We start from the raw sequence: 26,813 nt of genomic DNA on the forward strand, positions 1-26,813 counted from the left end.
CTGGCACCTGACCAGAAGGACTGATGGGGAAAGAAGAGACTTTCAAATCGGGGGGGCAGGGGGGTTCCCTCTCGGGACAAAGAGAGAGACCAAGGGGTAATTTTATTCCTGTTTTGTAACTGGGAAGCAAAGTCAGAGGGGAAGCCTCTGTGTTTTAAATCTTTTTATTTACCCTGTAAAGTTATCTTCCATCCTGATTTTGCAGGTGTAATTTTTTACTTTTTTTTTTTAATAAAATTCTTCTTTTAAGAACCTAATTAATTTTCAGTGTCCTAAAAAACAGGGATTTGGTCTGTGCTCACTTTGTTAACCTATTGGTTGGTATATTATTCTCAAGCCTTCCCAGGAAAGGGGGTAAAGGGCTTAGGGGGGTATTTTGGGGAGGATAAGGCTCCAAGTGGCCCCTCCCTGAATGTTTGTTTAAATCACTTGGTGGTGGCAGCAATACCATCCAAGGACAAGGAAAGGAATTTGTGCCTTGGAGAAGTTTTTAATCTAAGCTGGTGAAAAAGAAGCTTAGGGAGTCTTTCATGCAGGTCCCCACATCTGTACCCCAGAGTTCAGCGTTGGGAGGGAACCCTGACACATGCACTTTGAAAAGTAAAGCATCAGCCCCAGGAGCAAGACACTCTCCGGGCAGTAATACTGGGGGCAGAGGCATAATCCAATGGGACTTCTCCTGAACCCTCCAGACCACATTGTTTGTTTGCTTTTTGGGGGGAAGGGAAATTTTCCTGGGGCATCAAGCCCCATGCAGCTCTACTCCCAGGCCTATGAGCTTGAAGAAAGTATAGCAGTACCTACTGGGGACAAAGACTCCCATGGCAGGAGCCTGCCCTCAGATTCCCCAGACTCCTGTGATATCACCAGACTCTCTTCAATTTAGATCCCTCACAATCTTCCAGCTCCAGAGCTCAATCCCATTCTCTAGGCCTTTCTACAGCCTTCCTTCCTCTCCCCCACTCAATGTTTTTTTCCCTTTTCCTCTGTCTTGTCTATTCCCTTGCTATTTATTCATCCTACTTACCTATTAAAAACCAAAACAAAAAAGTAATTAGCATGACTTTTACCAACAGTCACTCTGCTTTTATGTTCCATCCCTTTGTCCTGCCACTTTTCCATCTTGTCTATTTAGATTGTAAGGTCTTCACAACAGGGGTAGTCTCTTACTATGTGTTTGTACAACAGGGACAGATCTGACTGGGGCCTTTGAGCATTACTGTACTACAAATAATTAATACATGAGATCTCTCTGCTCACCAAGTAGATGTCAACCTGGTTGTGTGAGCTATAATTCTATTAGCCCTTTGGATAATTCGGTGTTAGGTTTCAGAAAAGACCATTTTAGAAGGAACTGGCTACCATAATATAAATCAGTAATAAGTATTACATAACAAATTCGAGATGCCAAAGAGAACTTGTATGACTTGTCCTGCTGTACCTAGTATAATTTTAATATACTAGGTACAGCAGGACCTCTTAATGCTGCTCCTTCTGAGTTTAATCATTTTGTGTCCACAGTTTTCTCTAGAGCAGGGTTCTCAAACTTCACTGCACCGTGACCCCCTTCTGACAACAAACATTACTCCCCCCAGGAGGGGGGACCGAAGCCTTAGCCCGCCCAAGCTCCACCACCCGGCGGGGGAGAGGGGGGGAGGGCAGAGCCAAAGCCCTACTTCCCCAGGCTGGGGGCAAAGCCAAACCCAAGGGCTTCAGGTCCAGGCAGGGGGCCTCTAACCTGAGCCCTGCTGCCGAGGGCCGAAGCCCTTGGGCTTTGTCCCCGGGCCCTAGCAAGTCTAAGCCAGCCCTGGCGATGCCATTAAAACGGGGTCATGACCCACTTTGGGGTCACGACCCAGTTTGAGAACCGCTGCTCTAGAGATTCAAGGATGAGACAGATTTGCTCTATTTGTATCTCATCCTAACTATTGAAATCTATTTTCAGAGTGAATGAATGAGTTTCGCCAACTTTTCCACTTCACCATGGATGGAAAGAGTTCTGGAGCCGTCCAAATGAGAGTGCTTTGAGAGGAAGCTGGAAGTCTCCTCATCCTCACAGGAGAGCAGAGACAATAGCTTTTGATGCCTCCTTAGATCCTTCAGGGAGGAGGGGCTGCACCTCTTAACTTTGTAGAGCTTCATATGTTTCTTAATTTTAGACTCTGTAGTAGCTAAGCTATGCTCCTTTGAGTTTTGGAACTCTTCAAGGAGGACTAAATAATTCTAGACCATGTAAAGCTATGCAGTTTAACTTTTTAAGGATAACTTCGGAGAAATTTGTCACAAATCAGGACTTTTGGGGTGGGGGTGTTTCCTTAGTAGGTAAATGGAGAACTGATTCTCCTCCAAATCAACAGCATATTTAGATAATGAATCACTTTAAAATTTGAGAGCTGGTGGGAGGAGTTCCTGTCTGAACACCTTCCTTGTGTTCTTCTCAGAATACATCCGTTTTGAATGCGATAGTGAACATGTGGATATTAGTGTTATGGCCCTCCCTGGGCACTTGACGCAAAAGGAATGAACCACCAGAGTCATTTCAGGGGTTCCAGCTGGTACATTTTATCGCCTACAGAGTGAAGGCTGAAGCTGGCCACTCGGTAGGATCTGTGGTGGCAGAGCCTGGCTTCCAATGGTGTTCAAATGCCAAGAGATGCGCCACAAATGCTGAAATTTTCCCCAAACAATGTGGTTGTCTGCTGCGGAGAGAGCTGCTAGCTCTGCTGCTCAAGTCATGAGTACAAAACAATGGCCCTTTGAACTCCCTATTGTTGCAACCCACGATAGAAAAAAGTTGCTGCTTCTATAAGTCTCCCCAGCTTTACGCCCTATTTCAGTAAAGTCCTTCTCCTAACCAGACTGCTGTTGCTATGCTAGGAGAGAGAGAGACACAGAAACATTTGGAGAAAATTAGAGTTTTTTTTAAAGGGGAAATCACAACTGAGCTCAGGAGAGCTTCATGATGAACCTCCATAGCTTCCTGGGGATGTGCAACATTGTTTAAAGAACTCAAGACATCAGCAAGAGGAGTCTGCTAGCCAATATTATATTGTGTGTGTATGTGTGTGTATCTATCTATCTATCTATCTATATATATAGATATATATATGTATACACACACACACACACTACTTTTGCTGATGTCTTGAGCTCTTTAAATAATGTTATAATAATGTTCTTTAAATAATGCACATATACAGATATATCCCATAAAGAGTCTTCTCTCTATTCTCTATCTAAAAATGAGGCAGGTAAACTCATCAAGTATTGAATATGAAATAGTAGGCATCCAAAGAAGACAATAACATAAATAAATTAAGACTATCAGCATACTGGATTTGAGCTCCATAAAATTCTCTGAGCATATGTTGTTTCAAAAGGAACAAACACTGCTAAAAATGCCTCTCCTGACCTATTTCAATGCATGCATGGACAAACTATAAAACCTTTCAACATGATATTCTGGAATAGAACAGCCACAACAGTAGTTTCTTCTTTGAAATGTCAGAACACCAGGAAAACTGTAAATTTAATGGAAACTCACCTGAGTTAAAGGTTCCACGGATCCAATGTACGTATCCGGACGGAGGAGGATATGCTCAAGTTGAGTCTTTTTCTGATAAACTCTCTCAACTGACATCTTCTTTGAACTATCATTTTTACTAACGTTTTCTGACTCTTCTTTTTTTGATGCATTGTTCTGATTATCAAACAGAGTCTAAAAAAAGAGAATGAGGCATGTTACTAACAATCTAGTTTATAAAGTTAACAATTCATCTTTATAACTTTCTAAAGCTATAAACAAATCTTGAGTGAGGTTTAAATTAATTTAGAGATTCATTTCAAATTCAATTATTTAACTCAGAACACTGGTTACAGAAATAATTCAGCCTATTACTAGATGGTTTGCATACTAATTCCCACAGGTTTTAAACCTCTTGCAACATACTCTTTGTGTGATATATTAAGGTAAAACAGCATGTTACAAAAGGAATACAGTAACTCCTCACTTAAAGTCGTTGCTGATTAATTAGAGAACATGCTAGTTTAAAGTTGCACAATACTCCCTTATAACGTTGTTTGGCATCCACCTGCTTTGTCCACTGCTTGCAGGAAGAGCAGCCCATTGGAGCTAACTGGTTGGGGCTTGGAACCAGGGCGGACTGGCAGCCCCATCAACTCCCCATTTCCCTAAGTTCCCTGTGCGGTAGCCGCCCAGCAGGCTATCAATTGCCAGCAGTTCAGCTGTCCCTCCCTGCACTGCCATGTGCTGCTCCTGCCCTGTGCCTTGGAGCTGCTCCCGGGAGCCTCCTGCTTGCTGTGCAGAGGGGGCAGGGGAAGAGGGGGACTAATGTCAGGGTGTCCCCCTCCCCCTGCTTACCCCATCTCCATAGAGCAAGTGGGGGACACGACAGGGCTCAGGACGGAGGGAGAGTACTGGCAACAGCTGCTGTCTCAACTTGCTGAGCTACTTAAAAAGGCAGTGTACTTAGAGTGGGGTCAATATACTTAAAGGGGCAATAATAATAAGAGATATACCTATCTCCTAGAACTGAAAGGGGCCTTGAAAGGTCATCAAGTCCAGCCCCCTGCCTTCACTAGCAGGACCAAGTACTGATTTTTGCCCCAGATCCCTAAGTGGCCTCCTCAAGGATTGAACTCATAACCCTGGGTTTAGCAGGCCAATGCTCAAACCACTGAGAGAGAGAGAAAGGGTGTGTGTGTTTGCGTGCGTGTGCGCGCACACGCACCATGCTATCTCCCCTCCCTCCATCCTGCCTTGTAGAGTGTGAGGCTACATTAACAATAATGGGTTAACACTTGAGGGCTCAGCCGATTGCTAGTTCATCAATTGATGGTAAGGCATTCCCTGGGAAATATCCCACCCTCTGACTTCACCATCTCAACCAAGCTTCACAATCATCATCACTGTGTACCAGTATTAAATTGTTTGTTCAAAACTTGTGTGTGTGTGTGTGTGTGTGTGTGTGTATATATATATATTATATATATATATATATATATATATATATATATATATATATAATAGTCTTTTGTCTGGTGAAAAATTCCCTGGAACCTAACCCCGCCCCATTTACATTAATTCTTATGGGGAAATTGGATTCGCTTAACATCGTTTCATTTAAAGTTGCATTTTTCAGGAACATAACTACAACGTTAAGCAAGGAGTTACTGTGCTTTAAATTAGGCTTCTTTCTGTTTCTGAGATAAGGACACTGTGAATTTCAACTCTGTGTTTAAATGTATTAACTCTGAACTAATTCAACTAACACTACTCTAAACAACGAAAATCATTGGACTGGAAGGGACCTTGAGTCCCCTGCACTCATGGCAGGACTAAGTATTATCTAGATCAGTGGCTCTCAAACTTTTGTACTGGTGGCCCCTTTCACACAGCAAGCCTCTGAGTGCGACCCTACCTTATAAATTAAAAAAATGTTTTTATATATTTAACACCATTATAAATGCTGGATGCAAAGCAGGGTTTGGGGTGGAGGCTGACAGCTCGCAACCCCCTGAGGGGTCCTGACCCCCCGTTTGAGAACCCCTGATCTAGACCATTCCTGACAGGTGTTTGTCTAACCTGCTCTTAAAAATCTCCAATGATGGAGATTCCACAACCTCCCTAGGCAATTTATTCCAGTGCTTAACCACCCTGACAGTTAGGAAGTTTTTCCTAATGTCCAACCTAAACCTCCCTTGCTGCAATTTAAGCCCACTGCTTCTTGTCCTATCCTCAGAGGTTAAAAGGAACAATTTTTCTCCCCCCTCCTTGTAACAATCTTTTATGTACTTGAAAACTGCTATCGTGTTCCCTCTCAGTCTTCTCTTTTCCAGACTAAACAAACCCAATTTTTTCAATCTTCCTTCATAGGTCCTGTTTTCTAGACCTTTAATCATTGTTGTCGCTCTTCTCTGGACTCTCTCCAATTTGTCCACATACTTCCTGAAATGGGTGCCCAGAACTGGACACAATACTTCAGTTGAGGCCTAATCAGCTCAGAGCAGAGCAGAAGAATTACTTCTCGTGTCTTGCTTACAACACTCCTGCTAACACATCCCAGAATGATGTTTGCTTTTTTTGCAACAGCGTTACAGTGTTGACTCATATTTAGCTTGTGGTCGACTATGACCCCCAGATCCCTAGGCTAGTCATTTCCCATTTGTATGTGTGTGCAACTGATTGTTCCTTACTAAATGGAGTACTTTGCAATTGTCTTTATTGAATTTCCTCTTATTTACTTCAGACCATTTCTCCAGTTTGTCCAGATCATTTTGAATTTTAATCCTATCCTCCAAAGCTCTTGCAACTGCTCCCAGCTTGGTATCATCCACAAACTTTATAAATGTACTATGCTATTATCTAAATCACTGATGAAGATATTGAACAGAACCAGACCCAGAACTGATCCCTATGGGACCACACTCGTTATGTCCTTCCGGCATGACTGTGAACCACTGATAACTACTCTCTGGGAATGGTTTTCCAACCAGATAAATATATGTATTCCTTTAAATTTTGGTGTGAATTGTTAGGCCCCAATCGATTTCAGGGGGGCTTAAGAACAGGTAAAGGTGCTGTCCTGAACAGGAATGTCTTCTGGAATTTAGGCCTTAAAGCACACCAAACATAATTCACACATCCTGTTTAGCCCACTGAGAAATTAAGACTGGATTTAACCCTGGTTTACATTGGTTTATGATGAAGCTAAGCTGGATGCAGGACTGTCATCAGTAAAATAGGTGGCAAATCTACTATGACAGAAAACAGACACAACCTCCTATCCATTGGTGTAAGGAGAGGACAATAAAATCACAGTTGTAACTTGAACAGTTCACAGGAGTGGGAGGGAGCAGGAGGAGGAGAAGTATGGCTAAGTCTTCCAGTAACGTGCTAATTCAGGGTTTCTCGAACAGGGGTCACCGCTTGTGTAGGGAAAGCCCCTGGCGGGCCGGGCCGGTGTGTTTACCTGCGCCGTCCGCAGGTCCGGCCGATCGCGGCTACCACTGGCCACGGATCGCTGCTCTGGGCCAATGGGAGCTGCTGGAAGCGGTGTGGGCCTGCGGACGGGGCAAGTAAACACACCGGCCCAGCCTACCAGGGGCTTTCCCTACACAAGCGGCAACCCGTTTGAGAAACCCTGTGCTAATTAATCTCCCAAAGATCAACCCCTGGTTAAAGCTAAATATTTCCTTCCCACAGCATAAACTCCAAAGGAGAGGTTAAATCCTTTTAGAGCGGCAGGCTTTACTGAAACACCTCTATGAGTCAGCCAGGGTAAATCTAGTGAATGACCAGATACAGAAATTTTATGGTGTTTATCCTTATTTGTACATAAGTATTCTTTTTATTGGAATCACCCTACAAAAATATCTGGGCCCATATTACACATTTGCCTGACAGGCAGAGAAATTAGTAAGAGACATAATTCTGACAATATTCTCCTGGTATATGAAACAGTCTTCTCTCACACAGCCAATTCACTGGCTTAGAAGCAACTGCTGATATAAATATTAAAAGCATCAATAAACCAACAGGGCCAACATGTTTCAGCATGTTTTCTGAAAAGGGAAGGGAAGGAAGAAAGAATGGAGCAGGACTGTGTAGGTGAGTCCAGAAAGGAAGTTTACATAAAAAGAAGCAAATGCATTTCTCTCAAACCAGTTTACCAGTACAGACACCTGGGCTCTGATTCTAAACTCAGTGCAGCTGTGGGAGGACAGACCAGCTGAGAGTACACTACCTTTGTTCCCTTCCACACCCAGGATTCTTCTGCCACATGAGCTATAAGATAAAGCAGCCCAATAGCTGCTCTAACTTACACTCAACTATCCGAAACCCAAGGGGTCAAACGCAATGGCTCTCCAGTCATGCCCCCAAGCCAAAGGCAGTGAAAGGGGGTAACATGCAGGTATTCTGCCATCTCTGTGCCATCCAGGGAATCCTCCTATGTCAAAGGAATTCCCAGTTGGCTTGTTCACCTAGCTTTATGTAGAACCAGTGTAAAGTGATCCCAGTAAAACCCAGAAGCAGGACCCTGAGTGCTAAATCACAGTACCCAGTGAGACTCTGTATTTCACTATATCAATTTCTTAATACTTCATGGACATACCCTGTAACAGCCTGTGACAGAGAGCTGGACGAAGGGCTACAGATTCAGCCCTTTGTCACACCCACTCCTCCTTAGGGAGAATTAGAGTGGGCTGGAAGTAATCTAGCCCTAATTGGGGAGGCAGAAACAGCTGCTACCTAATTAGCCTGGGGCTGCATAAAAGCCTCAGCGGAAGGAACCCAGCCCCAGGAGGAAAGTGAAAAGGCAGGGAATGAAAACAGGGAGGTAGCTCTCCCCTCCCTCCCACTGATGGTGAAGGGTTACTTGTACGTGGTGAAATGGTGGTGGGAACAAGCCTGAGAATAAAGTGCACCAGTGGTTACAAAACCCAGGGTGTCAGAGTGACTTTATGAGCCTATCAGAGGCAGAAGCCAAGGGGGGCTTGCCACGCTCTGTTACATAGCCCAACAAAAGAGATGTGATTTCTAAGGGTGAGGTAGGTAGTGTCTATACTGAAGTGTTACAGCGGCACAACTGTAGCTCTGCTGCTGTAGTGTGTCAAGCATAGATATGCCCTCAGAAGCCATGACTAGCACTCCTTTATGTTCCAATGATCTTTGGCTGCAGGACTGGGACCTTGAGACTCTTGGCAATCAGCATAAGGGCTTATCTATATGAGAAAGTTTTACCTGTTTTACTGGCATAGTTAAACCTATAAACAGTAGATTCTGCTTAATCATTATCCCAATATTAAAAACTGTCACTTAATAGCAACATTTGCCAGGAACTGATCCCATCCCATTGACTTTAATGTACATGGGATTCAGATATTGGCAACGGGCACACTGCTTACTAACAACTTCTTTGGAAAGTGCAGGTTTTCAGGGCCGCAGGCAGGAAAGGAAACACTAGGGCTGCACAGTATCTCCCTGTGCTCTCCAGCCTATATCCTGCCCTGGCACTGGAGGGGCATCAGTATTTCCCAGCACCTCTTTCCCTGGCTGAAGCAAACCTCCTCAGGTTAGGACCCACTGCCGACACAGAAGATAAACAGGCTGGGGTGCTCGTATCTGTGCCTAACATGGGAGCGTCTGCCGGAGTCCTGGGGCTGCAGGCAGGGAGGGAAGGCTGTGGCCTGTGCAGCAGTGGCAAGGGGGGCTGTAGCCCAGATGCCAGGACTTTCCATGGGGAGCGGGGATCCTGGGGGCCAACAGAGTTGCACAGTACCTCTCCCTGCACTCTCCAGGCTGTGTCCTGCCCTTCCATCAGGAGCCCACGTTCTGCATGTCACAGTGCTTCATTCCCTGGCTTCAGCCCGACAGGCAGGTTTGCTGGGCTGAAGCCAGAGAAGGAAGTGCTGGGACATGCTGAACAATGGTCGCATGGCACCTTGCAGATACGCAGACAGAAAAGGCATGTCCCAGCACTTCCCAAGCTGCAGCCCCAACTAGCCTTCCACTTATTGGCAATTTACAGATAATAGCAACTTTTTGCTGGAAAGCAAGAGCTGGCTAACAAACAGAATCTACTGTAGTTATATCAGCATAACCCCTTCCAAAGAGAGAAGATAATCCCCTCCCGGCCTCCCCCAAAAAGGGAAATACTGAAATAAGATTGTCAGCATGGTGATTTATAACAATATAACTATATTGGTTTAAATTCACACCTTATCTTGTACCAGTGTAACCTTCTCCTGTAGATGGTCCCTAAATTAAAGTAAGTTAGTTTACTGTGGGGACTGGACTAACTTAAGGGGATGCTTAATTTTCACCCTCCTTCCTAAATTGGGCCAAAGTGCAGGGCGGATAAAAATCAATGATTTTTTTTAAAAAAATCGGATTTTTTTAATTTAAATCGGATTTTTTTGATAAAATGCTTTTTGAGGAAAAAACCTTTCTAAAGATAGCTTTAATTAAGATACATTATAGCTCAAAGATATCTCATCATGGAATAGGGATTATAAATTCTAATTCTATAGTATGAGGCAATATATTCATGTAATGTTTAAGAAAGGTTTTATAAATGACTTCTGATAGTTCATGGATTAGGGAGGGACCCAATATCATGGGGTTCCAGGGGCTTCTGTATAGATTATTTAGGTTAATCTTTCTATCTATCCAATGGGACTTAGTGCTCAGTCAGACGATACCATTAGAGATGCTTAGTTTTGCAGTTATCAAACTGTGGATTTGTGTCTCCAGAGATAACATGCTTGTTAACAGCAAAAATGTTTTTAAATAAATAAATAGAGGTGAGAAATAACAGACCTCAACCCTATTGTCCCTCTGCAAATTTGTGTACACAGAGTCAATCCCTTACCTCTCTCTAAAAGTACAAAGTTTCAAAAAGTTCAATGAATAGAAGATTGTTGGGGGCGGAATAGATCTGGACAAGGAGAAGTCTGGAGATAAATGTGAGAAAGGAGGGACAGGCAGTAGAAACAGAAGTGAATCTGTTTAAGCAGCATATTCCAGAAGTCTTGAGGTCTTTCTGAGCGTAGCCTTCATAGATTTGAGATCTACCATACCATTCAGGATGATTTAGTTGGGGATTGGTCCTGCTTTGAGCAGAGGGTTGGACTAGATGACCTCCTGAGGTCCCTTCCAACCCTGATATTCTATGATTCTCTCACTAGAAGGGAAAACCTATAATGGCAGCAGGCCATAAAAGAGACCCAATTTGGAATATTTTAATGAAGTTCCTCTATCGGTGGGTAAGACAGGCATGCATGCAAAATGCAAACAGTGCAACAAAGAAATGCAAGGCCTGGTTGCCCGAATAAAACAACATCATGAGAAGTATTCCTTCTCAGGAGGAAGCTGTGTTGAAGACGATGAAAGGAACATGTCTGAACATGCAGGATCTTCAGGTTGGTAATTTTTTTTCTTTCATACTTCTTTCTTAAGGACTGCCTGTCTTCCTTCTGGACTATTCTTGAATTCTCATATTTGAGCAAAAAATATAGTTGTTACTCTACGGTACTATCATTTTAGATGCAGTTGTGATAAAAAATAAATAGGTGAAATAGGCAGATCTTCCTTTTACAATTTCACCTTTAAAGTAGTAGTGAGTGTCAGTGAACGTAGTGAGAAATACTAAATGAGCAGTATGGTAATAATAATTAAATAACTGCATTGACTTATTTTATTTAGGAGAATCCATCCTCAACATACAGGATTCTGAAGACTATTCACCTTCAAGATCACCATCACTTTCTATAGTTTCAGAGTTATCTGCCAATGATAGTGTTTCAGTCACATTATGTATGTCATATAACCACAGTATATCACATGTAGCAAAAAGAAAAAAAAAATCTCATCATCCAGAAACCACCATAGATAAATTTGTAGTAAGAACCAGCAGATTACAAAAAGAGGTAATTGATGAAAAAACTGCCCGGTTTGTTTATGCAACAAATGCTCCTTTCCATCTGATTGAGAACCCACACTTCATTAACATGGTTCAGTCATTAAGACCAGGAGACAGTCCACCCAACAGAACAGATGTCGCAGGCAAATTGCTGGATAAAGTGTATGAAAGAAAAACTGAGCAGTGTGCAAAAGGTCTAGAGGGTAAAATTTTTAACCTGGGTGGAGCAATGTCCACAATGATCCTGTTGTATGTGCTTGTGTAACAACAGAAGAAGTGAATGTCTTCCTTACAGAAACAATTGATACCTCAGGAAATGTACACACAGCAGAATACTGACAAGAAGTAGCAGTAAAAGCTATAACAAACTGCGAAAAAAATTCAAATGTCTAGTACACAGGTTGGTCACAAACAATGCTGCAAATGTATACAAGATTAGAAGAAATTATTAAGGAAGTGAAGAGAGTCCCAAGCTAATAACATACAGTTGCAGTGCTCATTTGATACACCTCCTAGCCAAAGACTTCAGTGTTTCAGAATAAAGGCTAATGTTGAAATTGCAAAATACTTCCGTAACAACCACTTTGCAGCAGCTGCTCTGAAAAAAGTGGGAAGAACCAAGCTAACTCCCCCACAAGATGTGCTACGGAACTCAGTAGTGGACTGTTTTGAGCACTATATCGAGAACTGGCCTAATCTGATGACCGTTTGTGAACAAAATCGTGAAAAAATAGATGACACTGTCACAGTCAAAGTTCTCAACATTGGGCTTAAGAGAAATGTTTAACACATGCTGAGTACCCTGATGCCTATTTCTGTAGCCTTGAACAAAATGCAGGGAAATAGCTCTTTTATTGCTGACACTGTTGAAATTTGGAAGGAACTGAGTGAAAGCTTAAAAGAGAAATATGCAACAACAGAGTTAAATTAAAAACATTAAAAAAACGAATGGGACAAGCACTATCTCCAGCTCATTTTCTTACAAATATTCTCAATACTCGGTCCCAGAGTCAAACCTTAACTGCTGAAGAGGAGGAGTTGGCTAAGACATGGACATCCAGCAATCATCCCTCCATAATGCCAACTATAATAAACTTCAGAGCTAAGGGTGAGCCATTAAAGAAATATATGTTTGCTGATGATATTTTAAAGAAAGTCACACCAGTGAACTGGTAGAAGTCACTTAAGGACTTGGATTCAGAGACTGTTGAAGTGATAATCTCACTTTTAACAGCAGTAGCTTCTTCTGCCGGTGTAGAAAGAATATTTTCTTCCTTTGGACTAATTCATTCCAAATTGAGAAATCGTTTGGGACCTGAAGAAACAGGAAAGCTTGTTTTTCTTTTCCAGACTATGAACAAACAGGAAAATGAAGGTGAAGACTACTGAGTTAGCTGCAGAAGCCAATATTTTAAGTTTCTCCTGTTGACCTGGCTGACATAGTCAATTTAATTTTTTTTTTAAATAAATATTTCATTTAACTATTTTAGTTAAAAACAATTTTAACAAATACAAACCTGATTTTAAAAAACCTGAATGTTTAACTGATTGTTTTGTTAAAATATTATATGTTTGCTGTTTAAGAAAAAAAAATCAGAATATGTAACGTTGTTGTTTTAGTTAAATAAAACAATTTAAATGTCTGTCTGGTAATGTTCTCCTCCTAATACAGGATGGCAAGAAAGTCCTCCAAATATTAATGACTAACCTATTGAATTGGAGATAGCTCACCTCCCAATGACTTCATAAATATCTGCTTCAATTACCTTTGGTAAATGAAATAACCGAACAATCATTCATTTTCTGATATAGCTGTAAAACTAATCTGAAAATTTTTCAAAATAAATCACTTAAAAATGTATAGTGTGTACCTTCTAAAAATGAAACCTACATCTGACTCTGAGTTGTGAAGAATATATATTAAGATTATAAAAACCAACAAGAATGCACTTTAATGTAGAAATCCATGATTAAATCGAGTTTTCCTGACTAGTGATTTAAATCATGATTTAAATTAATTTCATTTAAATCAAATCCACCCTGCCAAAGTGTGAAGAAATTCCATTTCCAAAAGCCTGTGACTGAGACAGGCTAATGTCAAAATTTTCCTTGGATAGTCTATAAATCCACCCAAGTCATTGCTTCTAGAAAAGTAATTGCTATGTAATTCTAGAAAATCTGCATTTCCCTAGATGCCTCTTTCTATTGTACTACTTGAAGTGAAATGATGTTGCAATACTGTTTTTTCTTTATTCACATCAGGCAGTACTAAAGACCCGTTAACATCTTTTGATGCTGCATCCAGTTGTTCACAAGAAACCAATGGTCACTCTTCAATAAGGAAATCGGATTTGTTTTGGAAGCTACACTGCCTGTTGTCAAAGGATTAAGTCACAAGGTTTGTCTCTGAAGACATCATAAGTCATGCTATAGGACAGAAGAGTAATTGTATCACTAGTTGTACTTCATAATGTACTTCTAAACCAGTGGTTCCCAAACTGGGGTTCGTGAACCCCTAGGGGTTCATGAAATGTTACAGGGAGTTGGTTCTCAAGAAAAAATTCCCTAATGGTGGACAGAGCTGTCCCTAGGGATCCCAGGCAGCACGGAGCCTGCAGCACGGAGCCTTGGTGACTTCCAAGAGTAAGCAGATCAAAGCAAGCATATCTATCACATGCATCCAATATGTCTGTTAGTCTATAAGGTGCCACAGGACTCTTTGCTGCTTTTACAGCTCCAGATCTGTAAAAGCAGCAAAGAGTCCTGTGGCACCTTATAGACTAACAGAGGTGGAAATTTCCACTACATGTATCTGACAAAGTGGGTATTCACATATGAAAGCTCATGCTCAAATACATCTGTTAGTCTATAAGGTGCCACAGGGCTCTTCGCTGCTATGATAGTTATGAGGACTACATGTCTAAATCAGAAGTACAATACGCAGTGTCATTAGAGAAAGCTCACAGCTTCAAAATTCACCTTACTGAAGAAAGTAATTATCAGGACATCTTTTTTAATGAATGGAAAGTACACTGACACCTGCCACAATGGTTCAATTGGGTAGCAACTTACAGGACAAGAATGAGAATCCAAGGATGTGCACTTGATTCCTGTGAGATTGGAATTAGAAATGATACCATCAAGGAGTATTTAATGTTGTGCTTTGTACAACATTTCTTTTTCCTGAACATTCTGAGAACATTATAGTACAGAGATTTGAGCTTTTACTTGGACTTTTTCATATATCCTCTTGGAGGAATGCAAGGCTATGGTTCAGTTGTTTAATGTGGTAGTTAAACTATGGACTGTGCTTCACCCAGAGAATATGTTTTGTTTGTTGACTTCTTTCACTGGTGCTCTCTGATTTCTATTGCTGGCATGGTCCTGGGCAGCAGTGGAAGAGGTCGGAAGACACACAGAAGTGACATTATCCAAGTCTGCAGTAATGTTGTAGCCAGGTCGGTCCCAGGATATGAGAGAGACAAGGTGGGTGAGGTAGTATCTTTAAACGGACCAACTTCTGTTGGTGGAGACAAAAAAAAGCTTTCAAGCTGCACACCCACCTTGTCTCTCTCATTACCCAAGTTTCTGAGAGATCATTCATGGAGAGGCCATAGGACACTTTACTGCTTTTTTAAAAGCAAAGAGGTCAATCACGAATTCATCAAACTGACTCACCAAGAATGAAGATACCTGTGTATACAGATTCCATTCTGCTTACTGCAATATGCCATGGAAACCTGGGTGTTCATCCTTCCCTTGATGGGCACTGCAGAGAGATAAGAAACTTTGCTCTGCCCAGAACAGGAGAAGCTGACTTTCTCTCTAGAGTGGGCTGATCATGTTCTTCCTCATGAAAACACCATCAGAGATATTGACTATCATGACCAGGAGAAGCCTTACCCATAGAAATAACAGTGCTCCCAAATCTCAATAAATACCTACATTCTACCAGCAGATACAGTTTTCTTTCTGGTACCCATTCCCTGGAATTCATTGGGAACTGAATGAGCCTTCTCCATTACCTTCAGTTAGCATCTGACATAAGGATTGTTCACAAATGAGAGGATCCCGTAAAAAATTTACTTCTCTGCATTCACCACCTAAGAAAGCGAAGAATAGACAAAAGGACCTCTGCAAACTGATGTGATAGGGTGAGGTGTGAAGGAGATAATTATTGGGAGGGAATAATTACTAGAAAGGAGTTACTGGGTGGGCTTCATATGAATCATGTTTATTATGGTAGTGCCTAAGGGACAACCAAGAATGGGGCCCCATTGTTCTAGGCACAGTATGAACAGAGACAGTCCCTATCCTGAAAAGCTTACACTCTATATAGACATGGCAGACATAGGGTGGGGAAGGGGTATTAACACACAAGCAGAGTGAATATTGTGATGGAAGCAAATGGCCTGTTAGTTCTATAAAAATTTTTCTCAGGGGGAGAGGGTGTTACTTAGGAGGCAATAAGCTAAATGGAAAGAAAAAAGTTAGGGAAGGGTGACATAGGGGTCAGGGAAGGGGAGAAGAAAGGAATGGCAAGTGTGGAGTGAACCTGAGGTGAAGAGATTGGGACGGGAGGGACAGGTTGGTGCGAACAGCTAATCAGCAGAGGGCAGAGAAAATCCAGTCAAAAACTATAGGAAGTTCTCTGAAATATCTAAAGTTTCCTGCTTTAGCTGCTTCTGCAGCTGCTACTCCCAGCTGGAGTCTGTGGCTGGGTCCGGTGGGATGATGGGGGAAGAGGAGACACTGAGATCACCATTCCCCCAACAGGCTTCACTGAGAACTGTACTTTCATTTCTGTGACACCACTTGTTCCCTTTATGACTAACTTCATCTTTTGTTAACATTCTTATGAAATAAGATCTTATACCTAATAGGAGTCATCCTTAGCCTATGTCCATGATTTACTTCGCAGGTGCCCTGTTTGTGTTTATCAGGAATACACCACTGTATTTTTCAGCTTTCTGCAGAGCCCTGATCAGCAAAACATCAATTTCCTTTTTCGTTGAAGTCCATATCAATACTACCATGATCCTGGAGAAGACCCTGGGAGCATTTGTCAGATCAAGTGGTAATGATATCCTGGCATTTCCTTGGGCTGTTTGAGATGAGATGTGGGATAAGACTGTGCTTGTGATTCTTGCACAGCTTCATAAAGTACCGCTCCAGGCGATGTCTGGTGACCTCATTTTGACCAAAGATGCAGGTAGCCATTTGCCCCAAAGCTGGGGTCTAACTCCAGACAACACTGGGTGGGAGTTATGTAGATTGCAGTGAGGCACCTACTGACCTCACCGCACCACCCTGATATATTCAAGCTACTACTCAGGCAATGTACACACTACAGCTTAGGTCAGTATAAGTTATGTCTCTCAGGGGTGTGTATAAGCCACCCCACTAGAGCGATGTGAGTTACACCGACCTAAGCACTGGTGTGGACAATGCTATGTCACGGGAAGAGCTCCTGCCAACATAGCTACCACCACTTGCAGGGGCTGGAGTAATTAAGTGGACAAGATAGCTCTCTCCTGTCAGCTTAGAGCGTCTATACTAGCAGCACCACAACAGTGCAGCTGCATCAGTACAACTGTACTACTGTAAACTCTGTAGTGTAGCCATAGTGGTATTCCCTCTTGTACTTGCAGGACTTCAACTTGCCCTGTGATCTGTATTTCTTTCTACAGTGTCTGGAAAGAGCCAGGGTTGTAAATCTACTTTTCCAGTGATTCCATGAATAACCTCAGCCTTCAATAAAGTTTCAGCATTAAGAGAGCTGGGAACTGATCTGCCTGAGCATCTGATCTCAAGACAAAGGACTGCATGAAACAGATGTGTCCCATTATCTTTTTCAGGGAGGAATATTTCAGCTCTAATATTTGTTTAGGTTGAGAGAGAATAATTTCAATAGTAACCACCCGCGTTAGCACTGCCTGTCGAGCCTAGCCTCAGACCTCTTCGCCAAGGGGGACCCTACCAGGAGTATGAAAGCTCTGGATGATGTAGTTCTGAGGGTCTTTAGATCATGCAAGCCTCTCCTCCATGCCAACAACTATGTCTCCTCCAAGGTTACACTTGTCACTTCTGTAGGAAAATCTGCAGGGGACGAATTGGGGTCTTCAGCCACTTAAAAACCCACCACTGAACCCCGTTGGCAGACATCATTCTCTTATTGTGGGATAGCCAAAGAAGAGCTTGTGAAAGCATGTGGAGCACATCAAAATTTTTATTTTTGCTGATGTTATTTTGATGTCACCAGACAGCTTTTACACCCAGAGAAGGAAGCTGGAGTGAAAACTCCTATACAGTGAGGAGGCCACTTTCAGAGAAAAAATATCCTCCCTTAGAAACACCAAAGATAGCAGTGTTTACTGTTGGGAGTGACACCAGGTTGAATCTGAACCAGTGCACAATGGGGCCTTATAAAATAGATAGTGAGGGGCTAGAAATAATTAAATAATGGGCCAAAAAGATTGATCTCTCTCTCTCTCATTGTTCTACATCTGGGCTGCCCTCCCTCGTGTTATTCCATGGTGAGCTGTAGCAGGGAGAGTGAGGTGGTGGCAGTGAGGCATGGCAACTGGCAGAAGCAGCTGCAAACAATCTGGATATTACAGCATAGCTACCTACCATGGCAACCAGAGTAACAGCTCAATACCTCCCTAGTCTTTTAGGTATGGCAGGAAATCCCTATTCATCTACTATATCTTCCCAGGGAAGATGGGGAAGGATAAATAGCTATAGTTAGACCAGCCATAGAGGTGCTAAACATACTTTATCAGTACTCTGCCTGAATAAGTCTCTCTTCTGTTTCATTTTTAATATTATATATAAGGCCCTACTTAATTTGTGAGATTACATAGTCTGCAATATTAGGCTTCCACTGCAATCTTGACAGCAGGAGCCCAGCCATGCTGGGGGCTGACAGTGGGAGCCCTGGCTGCACTGGGGCTGAGAACAAGAACCCCCACTGTCAGCCCTAGGCATCCACTCTCAGCTCCGGGTGGCTGACAGCGGGGAACCCCCCCCCCAAAAAAAAAAAACAACCTCGGGTACCCTCTCTCAGCCCCAGATGGCCAACAGCAGAAAATTGCAGAAAAGTAATAATGGACTTTATTACCGCAAATAACCCTTTTCTTTAATTTTCCTGGCTTGTCCGCAACTCAGCCACAATTTTTTGACAAGCATCCCACAATTCAAGTAGGGCCTTAATTATATATTATTTGATCCCCTAACTGTAATTCAGACCGCTGGACTTGCTTGCCTGCAGAGGAAGAATTTCCTTTTTTAACAAGTGCACGCACCCAGACAAATCAGCACAGATCTTTGGCTTAGTCTTTTCTGCATTAATCCACCATGATGCACTCCATGAAGATGAGCAGGGGAACCAGTGATGATTTTATTGATATTCCCTGTGAGTGCTTGTCCCAATGATTCTGCTTCAGAGAAAGGAGCAAAACTGGTCTCAGACATTGCTCAAAAAATATTTCAAATGTTTAGCAATCACTCAGTCCTCAGAGAGGCTGGGCTTATTGTCTTTCCTCCTCAAAGGGACCCATTATGGGTCTCTCATGGAAGGTAATGGGGTTCAAAAATGGAATCCCCCCCCATCTTTTCCCCTCTTTTTACAGTATGAGATACTTCTTGGTCTGCATCTCCTTGGAAGACCACTGCTTGGGCTAACAGTAAGGAGTCCCTGGTGAGCCTACTATAGAGGATGGACTGGGGAGAGGGGGCAGGGTGACTGAGCTAGGAATCTTATTGCATTCTTTGGTGTTGGCAGCATCTTTGTTGCATTCAGTGCCTTCCATGACATCCTGAGGGGAAAACACAGTAGATCTCCACTGTCAGTGGCTAGCTGCTCCTCTGATGTTATTCTGTTCATGTACATGGGAGAAGGGGAGCTGCTTGTCCCTGAAGTCAACAATTCCAAACCTACCTGCATCTTTGAGTGGTGTGTGGGGACGGAAGGGGCAACCTTGTGTTGACTGGGCCAACGCTTTCTTGGCGTAGCTCTCTCCACAAGATGCTGCAAACACATCAGAAGAAATGCAGAGCAGCAGGAAAGTCTCCCCAAAAGGCAAATGTAGCCTGAGGAGTCCCCAGGGAGAATTAGTCACGTTACTGAGCCAAATTGTTCACCAGAAATTTGAAATAAAAAGTTTGGAATTTTCCTCAGAAAAGCTCTGCATAGAAATCTGATTGGGCACACTTGACACTGCAGAGGCAGCTAAAACTGGAGAGAGAATTTCAGGAAACTGTCCATTTCACTGCTGCCAGTGACTGACAGGTCTGGTTCTTCTCCAAGTTGCAAGCAGGCTGAAGTACTCATTGTAACAGAGCTGTGGACCTTAATACAATGAAGAATATCTTTACCATCTGTTCCCCCAAACTAATCAAAGGCACCAGTTCTCATCAGAACCAACTAGAATTAGTTTGGGTGTTTCCAGCCCAAACTATTCTGGAGCTAGGGAAGTTCAGGGGGAAAAAAAGATCAAGCAATGAGCAGCTCATTTTTTTAATCCCCATTTCTTCCTACTGCTGTGTAGTATTTGCCTCACATTCAGAGGGGGAAAACCCTATCTTATTCCCATAAAGTTTCTATGATACTGGTTTAGATTTAGCAAAGTTTAGTAAAGGGAGCTAGGCATCAAAGTCAGACTTAAAATACTAGTCTAGCCTCCCCTTCCATGGGAGACCCACTGTAAATTACTGAATTTTATGAAGTAGCAAGTAAAACAAAGAGGGCAAGAATAAGGCATCACACCATCTTTGAGAAGTCACCCTTTTGTGCGGATTAGCATGATTCTACCAGAACTATTTTCAAACTGAAGACTGTCATGTATAACACAAGCGATTACATGCTTAAAGGCTCTTTATAAAGAAATTATTAAAGCAACAGCTCCACTTTGATTTGGCACAGGTTTCAACAGACCATCATTACACTTTCCAGGTTCTACTCCTTTGAGTAAAATAATGTGAAGCACATAGCTAATGTCTCTTCTGGACAGGATCATCACAATGCATATTTTAAGGTCAGTTGTGGGTACTTATGAAATTACATTGATAATTCACAAATGGTAAATTTAAAACAATCAGTAGTTAAACTGTATCCAAAAAAGAAAGTTTATTGTGACCACTAGAAACACAGTTCACCCAATATTAAGGTGCCATTCAGGTCACAGATCAATAGGTAAGGATACAATGAGGATTCCATTAGAATTTATTTTTTCCTCCCATATAATTAAATCTCTTTGAAAACTAGCACTCATGTTAGTTTGAAGGACTCAAGCTGTACTCAAGCAAAGTTAACAGATGTATCTAATTCTAAAAGTAATTACAAGAATGTATGTGCAATATATATGTCAGGCTTTAGAACCCTGTGTGCATGTGCAGTAGTTCACAGACTAACACTGGAATCTAGAGGGAGAGACAAAAGTTCTGCCATGAGACACCTTAGTAGCTAGAGAGCAAGCTTAAGGGAGAGTCTGGCTTGTTTACAGATTATTTCGGTATAATTTATCTCGCTTATGGGGTGTGAATAAATCACCCTGCTGAGTGACACAAGTCACACCAATCTAAGTGCTACTGTGGATAGTGCTGTCTGCAGAAGAGCTTCCGACATGCCGCTGACTTAGCTACTGCCTTTCACAGAGGTGGTTTTATTATGCCAACAGGCAGGGCCGGCTCCAGGCACCAGCCGAGCAAGCTGGTGCTTGGGGCGGCAGATTCCAAGGGGCGGCATACCGCCCAATCCTTTTTTTTTTTTTTCGTGCTTTGCTGCTTCCGCCACCCCTGCAGGTTTTTTCATTTTGGTTTGCTGCTCCTGCCGCCCTGTAGGGGGCGGCAGCGCCGAGGAGGGGAGCTGCTGGGAGCGGTGCCAGGTCTGCAGCAAGCCCGGCACAGCAGCCAGCCCACCGGAGCGGCGCAGAGCCCTCCCAGCAGGCGGCGCGAGCACCCCCCTTAAAGAAGCCCTGGCCGCCCCGCTTTTCTCCACCCCCCGCTAGCTGGAGTGTGCTTCCATTTTTTTTCTTTTTATTTTTTCTTCCCTTCGCTGCTCCGGCCGGCTGGGTGGTTTGTTTCGCACCCGCCCCCCCGTTAGCTGCTCTGACCGGCCAGCAAGTTTCCCTCTCCCCCCCCCCTTTGCTGCTATGGCTGCAGGTTTGTTCCCCCCCCTTCACTGCTCCGGCCCGCAGGTTTGTTTCACACACCCCCCCCTTGTCGCTCCGACCAGCAGGTTTGTTTCGCGCCCCCTTCGCTGCTACAGCCAGCAGGTTTGTTTCATCCCTCCCCCCCTGCCCCCACCCCCTTTGTCACTCCGACCGGCTGGCAGGTTTCCCACCCACCCCCTTTGCTGCTCCGGCCAGCAGGGTGGTTTCCTGCCCCCTTTGCTGTTTCGGCCGGCTGGCAGGTTTGTCCCTCCCCTCGTTGCTCCGACAGGCATGTTTCCCAGCCACCCCCTTTGCTGCTCCAGCCAGCAGGTTGATTCCCACCCCCTTTGCTGTTTCGGCTGGCTGGCAGGTTTGTCCCCGCCCCAATCGCTCCGACCAGCCAGCAGGTTTCACGCCCCACCCCCTTCGCTGCTACAGCCAGCAGGTTTGTTTCATCCCTCCCCTGCCCCCACCCCTTCGTCACTCCGACCGGCTGGCAGGTTTCCCCATCCCCCCCCTTTGCTGCTCCGGCCAGCAGGTTGGTTTCCTGCCCCCCCCTTTGCTGTTTCGGCCGGCTGGCAGGTTTGTTCCCCCCCACCCCCGTTGCTCTGACCAGCCAGCAGGTTTCGCCCCCTTCGCTGGTTTCCCCCTTTGCTGTTTCCGCTGGCTGGAAGGTTTGTTCCCCCCGCCCCATCGCCGCTCTGGCCCCTGCGCAATTTTTTTTTTGCTTGGGGCGGCAAAAAAGCCAGAGCCGGCCCTGCCAACAGGAGAGCTCTCCCCCATCGGCATAGAGCATCTTCACCAGATGTGCTTCAGTTCTCCTGAGGGCTAGTCTATACTGTAAGGGAGTGGTGCTGCTTCCAAGGCTTTATTACTGATGTTTCTAAAGACACAGAATAAAGGAAAATATCGGGGGAGAGATGTAATCGTGGACAAGAATATTGTGTGTGTGACATGCAGGGGAATGGCATACCTGCTTACAAAAGCTAACTTTTCATTTAAGTAGTAAAGGTTTTTTGGTTTTTTTTGGACACTGAAAGCAGCACTCCAGTCCTGGTTTTACATATTGATGCGTATTATTTAATAATTCTGTTTGTTCATTCATTGTGGAGTGAAAGCCAACCATTTGATTTTGAAGCATGAAAGTGTGGGGTTATGCAGGATCAGAAGCACTGACATCACTGGGACCTTTCTTCTATTTTGACTGGGCATTTTTTCTACATAAAACTAGTTAACCATCCAACCCCTCTATGATAGTTCTGCTGCTGCAGACTAATTCCCTTATCCTCATTTCTGCACATCACTTCATTATTTCCCCATCTCCCATGCTTTGGGAATTCATCTCCACTTTCTTCTTTTGTCAAATCCTCCATTATATAATGAACAAACAAAACAACCCACAAAAAATAGTATTTGCCGCACATCACTCTGTTGCAGCCTTCCCCCCAGCCCCCAATCTTTTTTTTATTATTTAGACTGTAATATCTTCAGGGCAGGAAATTAAAATCTACAGTCTTCAATTGTTATTCCTTGTCCACACTATGGGAATTTTTTTAACAGTTCTGTAGCGTTGATATTACCCATTCACCTGAATTGGTACCAGAGTGCTGTTCGCACATGCATCATCTAGCCATACTTTTGAGCAAGACTAATCACAGTACTGAAAACAGCATCATTCAATTATAGATTGTCTTCACTAGCACTCGGAGTGCCAACATTGGTTTATGTAAACTGGTATTAACAGTAAGAAAATTTAAAATTAAGAGCATTCATAACTTTGCAATAGGCATTTAGCATCTTGCAAGACTAGGCCCATTATTTTGTCTGGTAATCTAATGTATGTGACAAAACTGTTAAGGATCATTTAGTTTTATAAGTATGGACTACTGGGACTATATCCTGCCTCTTTCATATACAAGTTTAACCTCAAACCTTCTTGAAAAAAATATTCACACTGTTTCCTGATCTTAAGTGAAAACGGTATTAATTTTATAGAATCATAGGACTGGAAGGAACCTCAAGAGGTCATCTAGTCCAGTCTCTTGCACTCATGGCAGGTCTAAGTATTATTTGGACCATCTCTGACAGGATATCTGAGGAGCAGTTGCAAATGTAGCTGCCTCTATAAAGAGTCAGTTTTATAAACCAATGAATGAGGTATGCACATTATTCTAAACAACCACATAACTCTTAGCCTCCTTTCACCCTGCCATGTTTTCCTTGTATTGATTTTTTTATGTCATGTCTTTATTTAGTCCAATCTTGCAAAATGATCAACATAGATGTAGCTTTTTGGCCACAGCAGAGTCCCTCTGAAGTCAATAGGACTCTGTAATAATGGTTGCCCCCAGAGATTATCTGGAAGGATCAGGACCTTTAGACTATTAACTCTTTGGCGATGGGACCAGGAGTGTTCTATGGTTGCTGTACAGTGACTAGCATGTTTTGGGAAGTTACACAACAAAAAAGGAAAATTATATAATTAGGTGTGACCTTTATCATACAGAAGCCAAAGTCTATACAGGGTACATTATATTTTTGTAACATTATATTGAAATAGATTTTATTCAAAGACAAAGAAAATCACAAATTCTGCCCAGGCATCCTTGATAAAGACTTTGCATGGTGAAAATACTGGATATACTGGATATATCCCAGATGATACCAAAGTCAACTCAAAGTACTCCTGGAACAGCAGCATCAACAGAGGGAACATTAGAAGAAAGACTGATCAGACCCAATAAATGGATATGCAGTATCGCCTGGTACCAAAGCAGACAGAGACAAAAGTCCAGAAAATTGGCAGCATGGCAAGGATACACCCCTTGTTCTGGGGAAGACAGAATCATGATTTCTGAGCAGCTCCTTTGATATACGTCTGTACAAATGTTTCTTTGGAGATCAAGATTCCTTTGGCACCAACTGGACTACAGAGCTCCTTTTCCTCTTGCCCACACACTTGAGGGTCCAGAGGACTCAGGCCACCTGGAAATTCAGTTTCAACTCCACTGCGAGCATGGCACTAGTGGCAGAGCAAGGGTCAATAGATACCTTTAAGGTCAAGAACACCCAGTGCACTAAGATGCTGACAGTAACAGCCGAAGCAGACGTGGAAGCAGCATAGGCTCAGCAGTAGCATTCACCAACAATGCCTCTGTTGCATTACATGCCAATGTTACTATCATTGATCCTTTGCTGTGGCTCCAAAGGATGGTGCTGGTCCCAGCAGAGTACAAGTCTGCCTCCAGATGAGGACCTTAGCCCTGAACAATCTCAGACCTTTAGCCTCATCTAGGTCTGGTCTACATTATATAGAGTTTTAGTGGCACAAAACTTTCCTTCCGGTAGCACAGACATCTACACAATTTTGAGTCCTAGCAACAATGCCCTCAGCTTTCACTGGCAACATTTTACCAGTCCCGCAAAGCAAATTAAGCCCTCTATCACCAAAATCCTGGTGTGGATGCAAAAGTACCTGTACAGATATAAGCAGTCCTCCAGCAACGAGCCCACAATACAGCTGCCCCTACAGCCGTGACCTCTCTGGTCCAATTTTTTTAACTCTGCTGCCCAGGAGTCAGTGACCAGCAATCCTGTACAGGCATGGCTCCAGTTCACCCTTGTCCTGCTGCATGAACCTCTCTCCTGGATTTCTCAGAACATGCAGGGAGAAACATGTGTGGACACAAACTCTCTCAATTTTCTGGGAGGAATGATGGCATCTCATCAATACAATACAAAAATATCCCACAGCTGGAGACTGACAGCTAGGGCCTCTGGCAGCCAGGGAATGGTAAGAAGTTGTTAGGGATTGTAACAAAATATATTATTTGGACTTTTTCAAAAAGTAATCAGCAGTGAAATATTTTATTCATACTGCCAATGAAATTGACCGAAACTCACGGAAATGAATAGGGAAGTTCACACCTCTAAAAGCTGTTGTTTCAGGCTATAAGCATGCTCAGGAAGACAATGCACCAGTTCACACTCAGTTCATGTTTTCTTCTAACTGTACAGGTTCACTTCTTTTTTAAAAAAATAAAGCTTAGGGCTTGGCTACACTTGAGAGTTGCAGTGCTGATGGAGGCTTTCCAGCGCTGCAACTTAGTAACTGTCCACACCTGCAAGGCACATCCAGCGCTGCAACTCCCTGGCTGCAGCGCTGGCTGTACACCTGGTCTGCTTGAGGTGTAACGAGTGCAGCGCTGGTGATGCAGCGCTGCTCATCAGGTGTGGCCACACACCAGCGCTGTTATTGGCATCCAGGGTATTAGGAGATATCCCAGAATGCTTTTAACTAAATTACTCTCTTTGTTTTGTTATGCAGCCTCTCTTTGTTTTGTTGTGAACTCGGGGCTCCGGGAGCTGCTTATCTAAAAAACAAACAGCTCCTGTTTGCTGTGATCAATCTGTAACTGGCTGTGAACAATCAAATGAGATAACCCCTGTGAATGAGGCAGACAGGGGGATAAGTGTTTGCTTTTGACGAGAGAAACAGCGGGAGTGGGGCGGGGCGGGGCGAGGCAGAGAAAGGGAGTCCGTTGGAGCAGCTGCTTATCTGGTCTGCAGGCTGTTTGCAGTAAGGGGTCGGGAAAATTTTCTGATTTTGCAAGGCAGGGAGCTGATACACAGTGTCGGCTCCAAAAATCCACTCTCTCTCTCTCCCCAGCTCCCTTTCACACTACACCCCACCCCCCTCTTTTGAAAAGCACGTTGCTGCCACTTGAACGCTGGGATAGCTGCCCATAATGCATCATTCCCAACAGCACTGCAAATGCTGCAAATGTGGCCACACTGCAGCGCTGGTAGCTGTGAGTGTGGCCACACACCAGCGCTTTCCCTACACAGCTGTATGACCAGCGCTGTAACTCCCAGCGCTGCAACTCTCAAGTGTAGCCAAGCCCTTAGATTCTACAGCACAATTCTGCAGGAAAAGTGAATTCTGCAACAAATTCCAAGACCTCAGAACTCAAAGGCCATGCCTGAACCAGATACTCCTCCCTCTCTCAGAGCTAAGGTTACAGATATTTTCACCTTTCTAAACACTGACATGGATATTATCATGTTCACAAGCTACCATAAGAAGTTTTATAAATTCTGCATGGGAGCATGTGCAGTTTACCGTGCTTGTACGTGGAAAAAACATCAGTTACGGGCTCCTAAAAATATAAAACTAGGTTCATGCATCAGTTTTTAAATAGAGGTGAAATTTTGA

General features: G+C 43.4%; 1 protein-coding gene and 1 long non-coding RNA gene across 4 annotated transcripts in view; one reads left to right on the forward strand and one right to left on the reverse strand.

The window, feature by feature from the left end:
• Positions 1-26,813, reverse strand: part of TOP2B (DNA topoisomerase II beta) — a 127,119-nt gene that overhangs the window by 92,512 nt on the left and 7,794 nt on the right. For 2 of the 3 annotated variants that reach the window (XM_039523125.1, XM_039523124.1), the window contains exon 2: positions 3,545-3,718. In XM_039523125.1, the coding sequence (XP_039379059.1) occupies positions 3,545-3,718 (174 nt within the window). Of the gene's footprint in view, positions 1-3,544; positions 3,719-25,073; positions 25,237-26,813 lie in introns of those variants that run through there. The other variant, XM_039523126.1, reaches the window with a different exon arrangement.
• On the forward strand, positions 13,746-17,196 carry LOC120397393. The gene is made up of 3 exons (XR_005593775.1): positions 13,746-13,842; positions 16,366-16,521; positions 17,135-17,196. It is a non-coding gene; the product is annotated as an uncharacterized LOC120397393 (long non-coding RNA).

Source organism: Mauremys reevesii, linkage group 2, assembly GCF_016161935.1.
Source record: "Mauremys reevesii isolate NIE-2019 linkage group 2, ASM1616193v1, whole genome shotgun sequence".
Lineage (NCBI taxonomy): Eukaryota > Metazoa > Chordata > Testudines > Geoemydidae > Mauremys > Mauremys reevesii.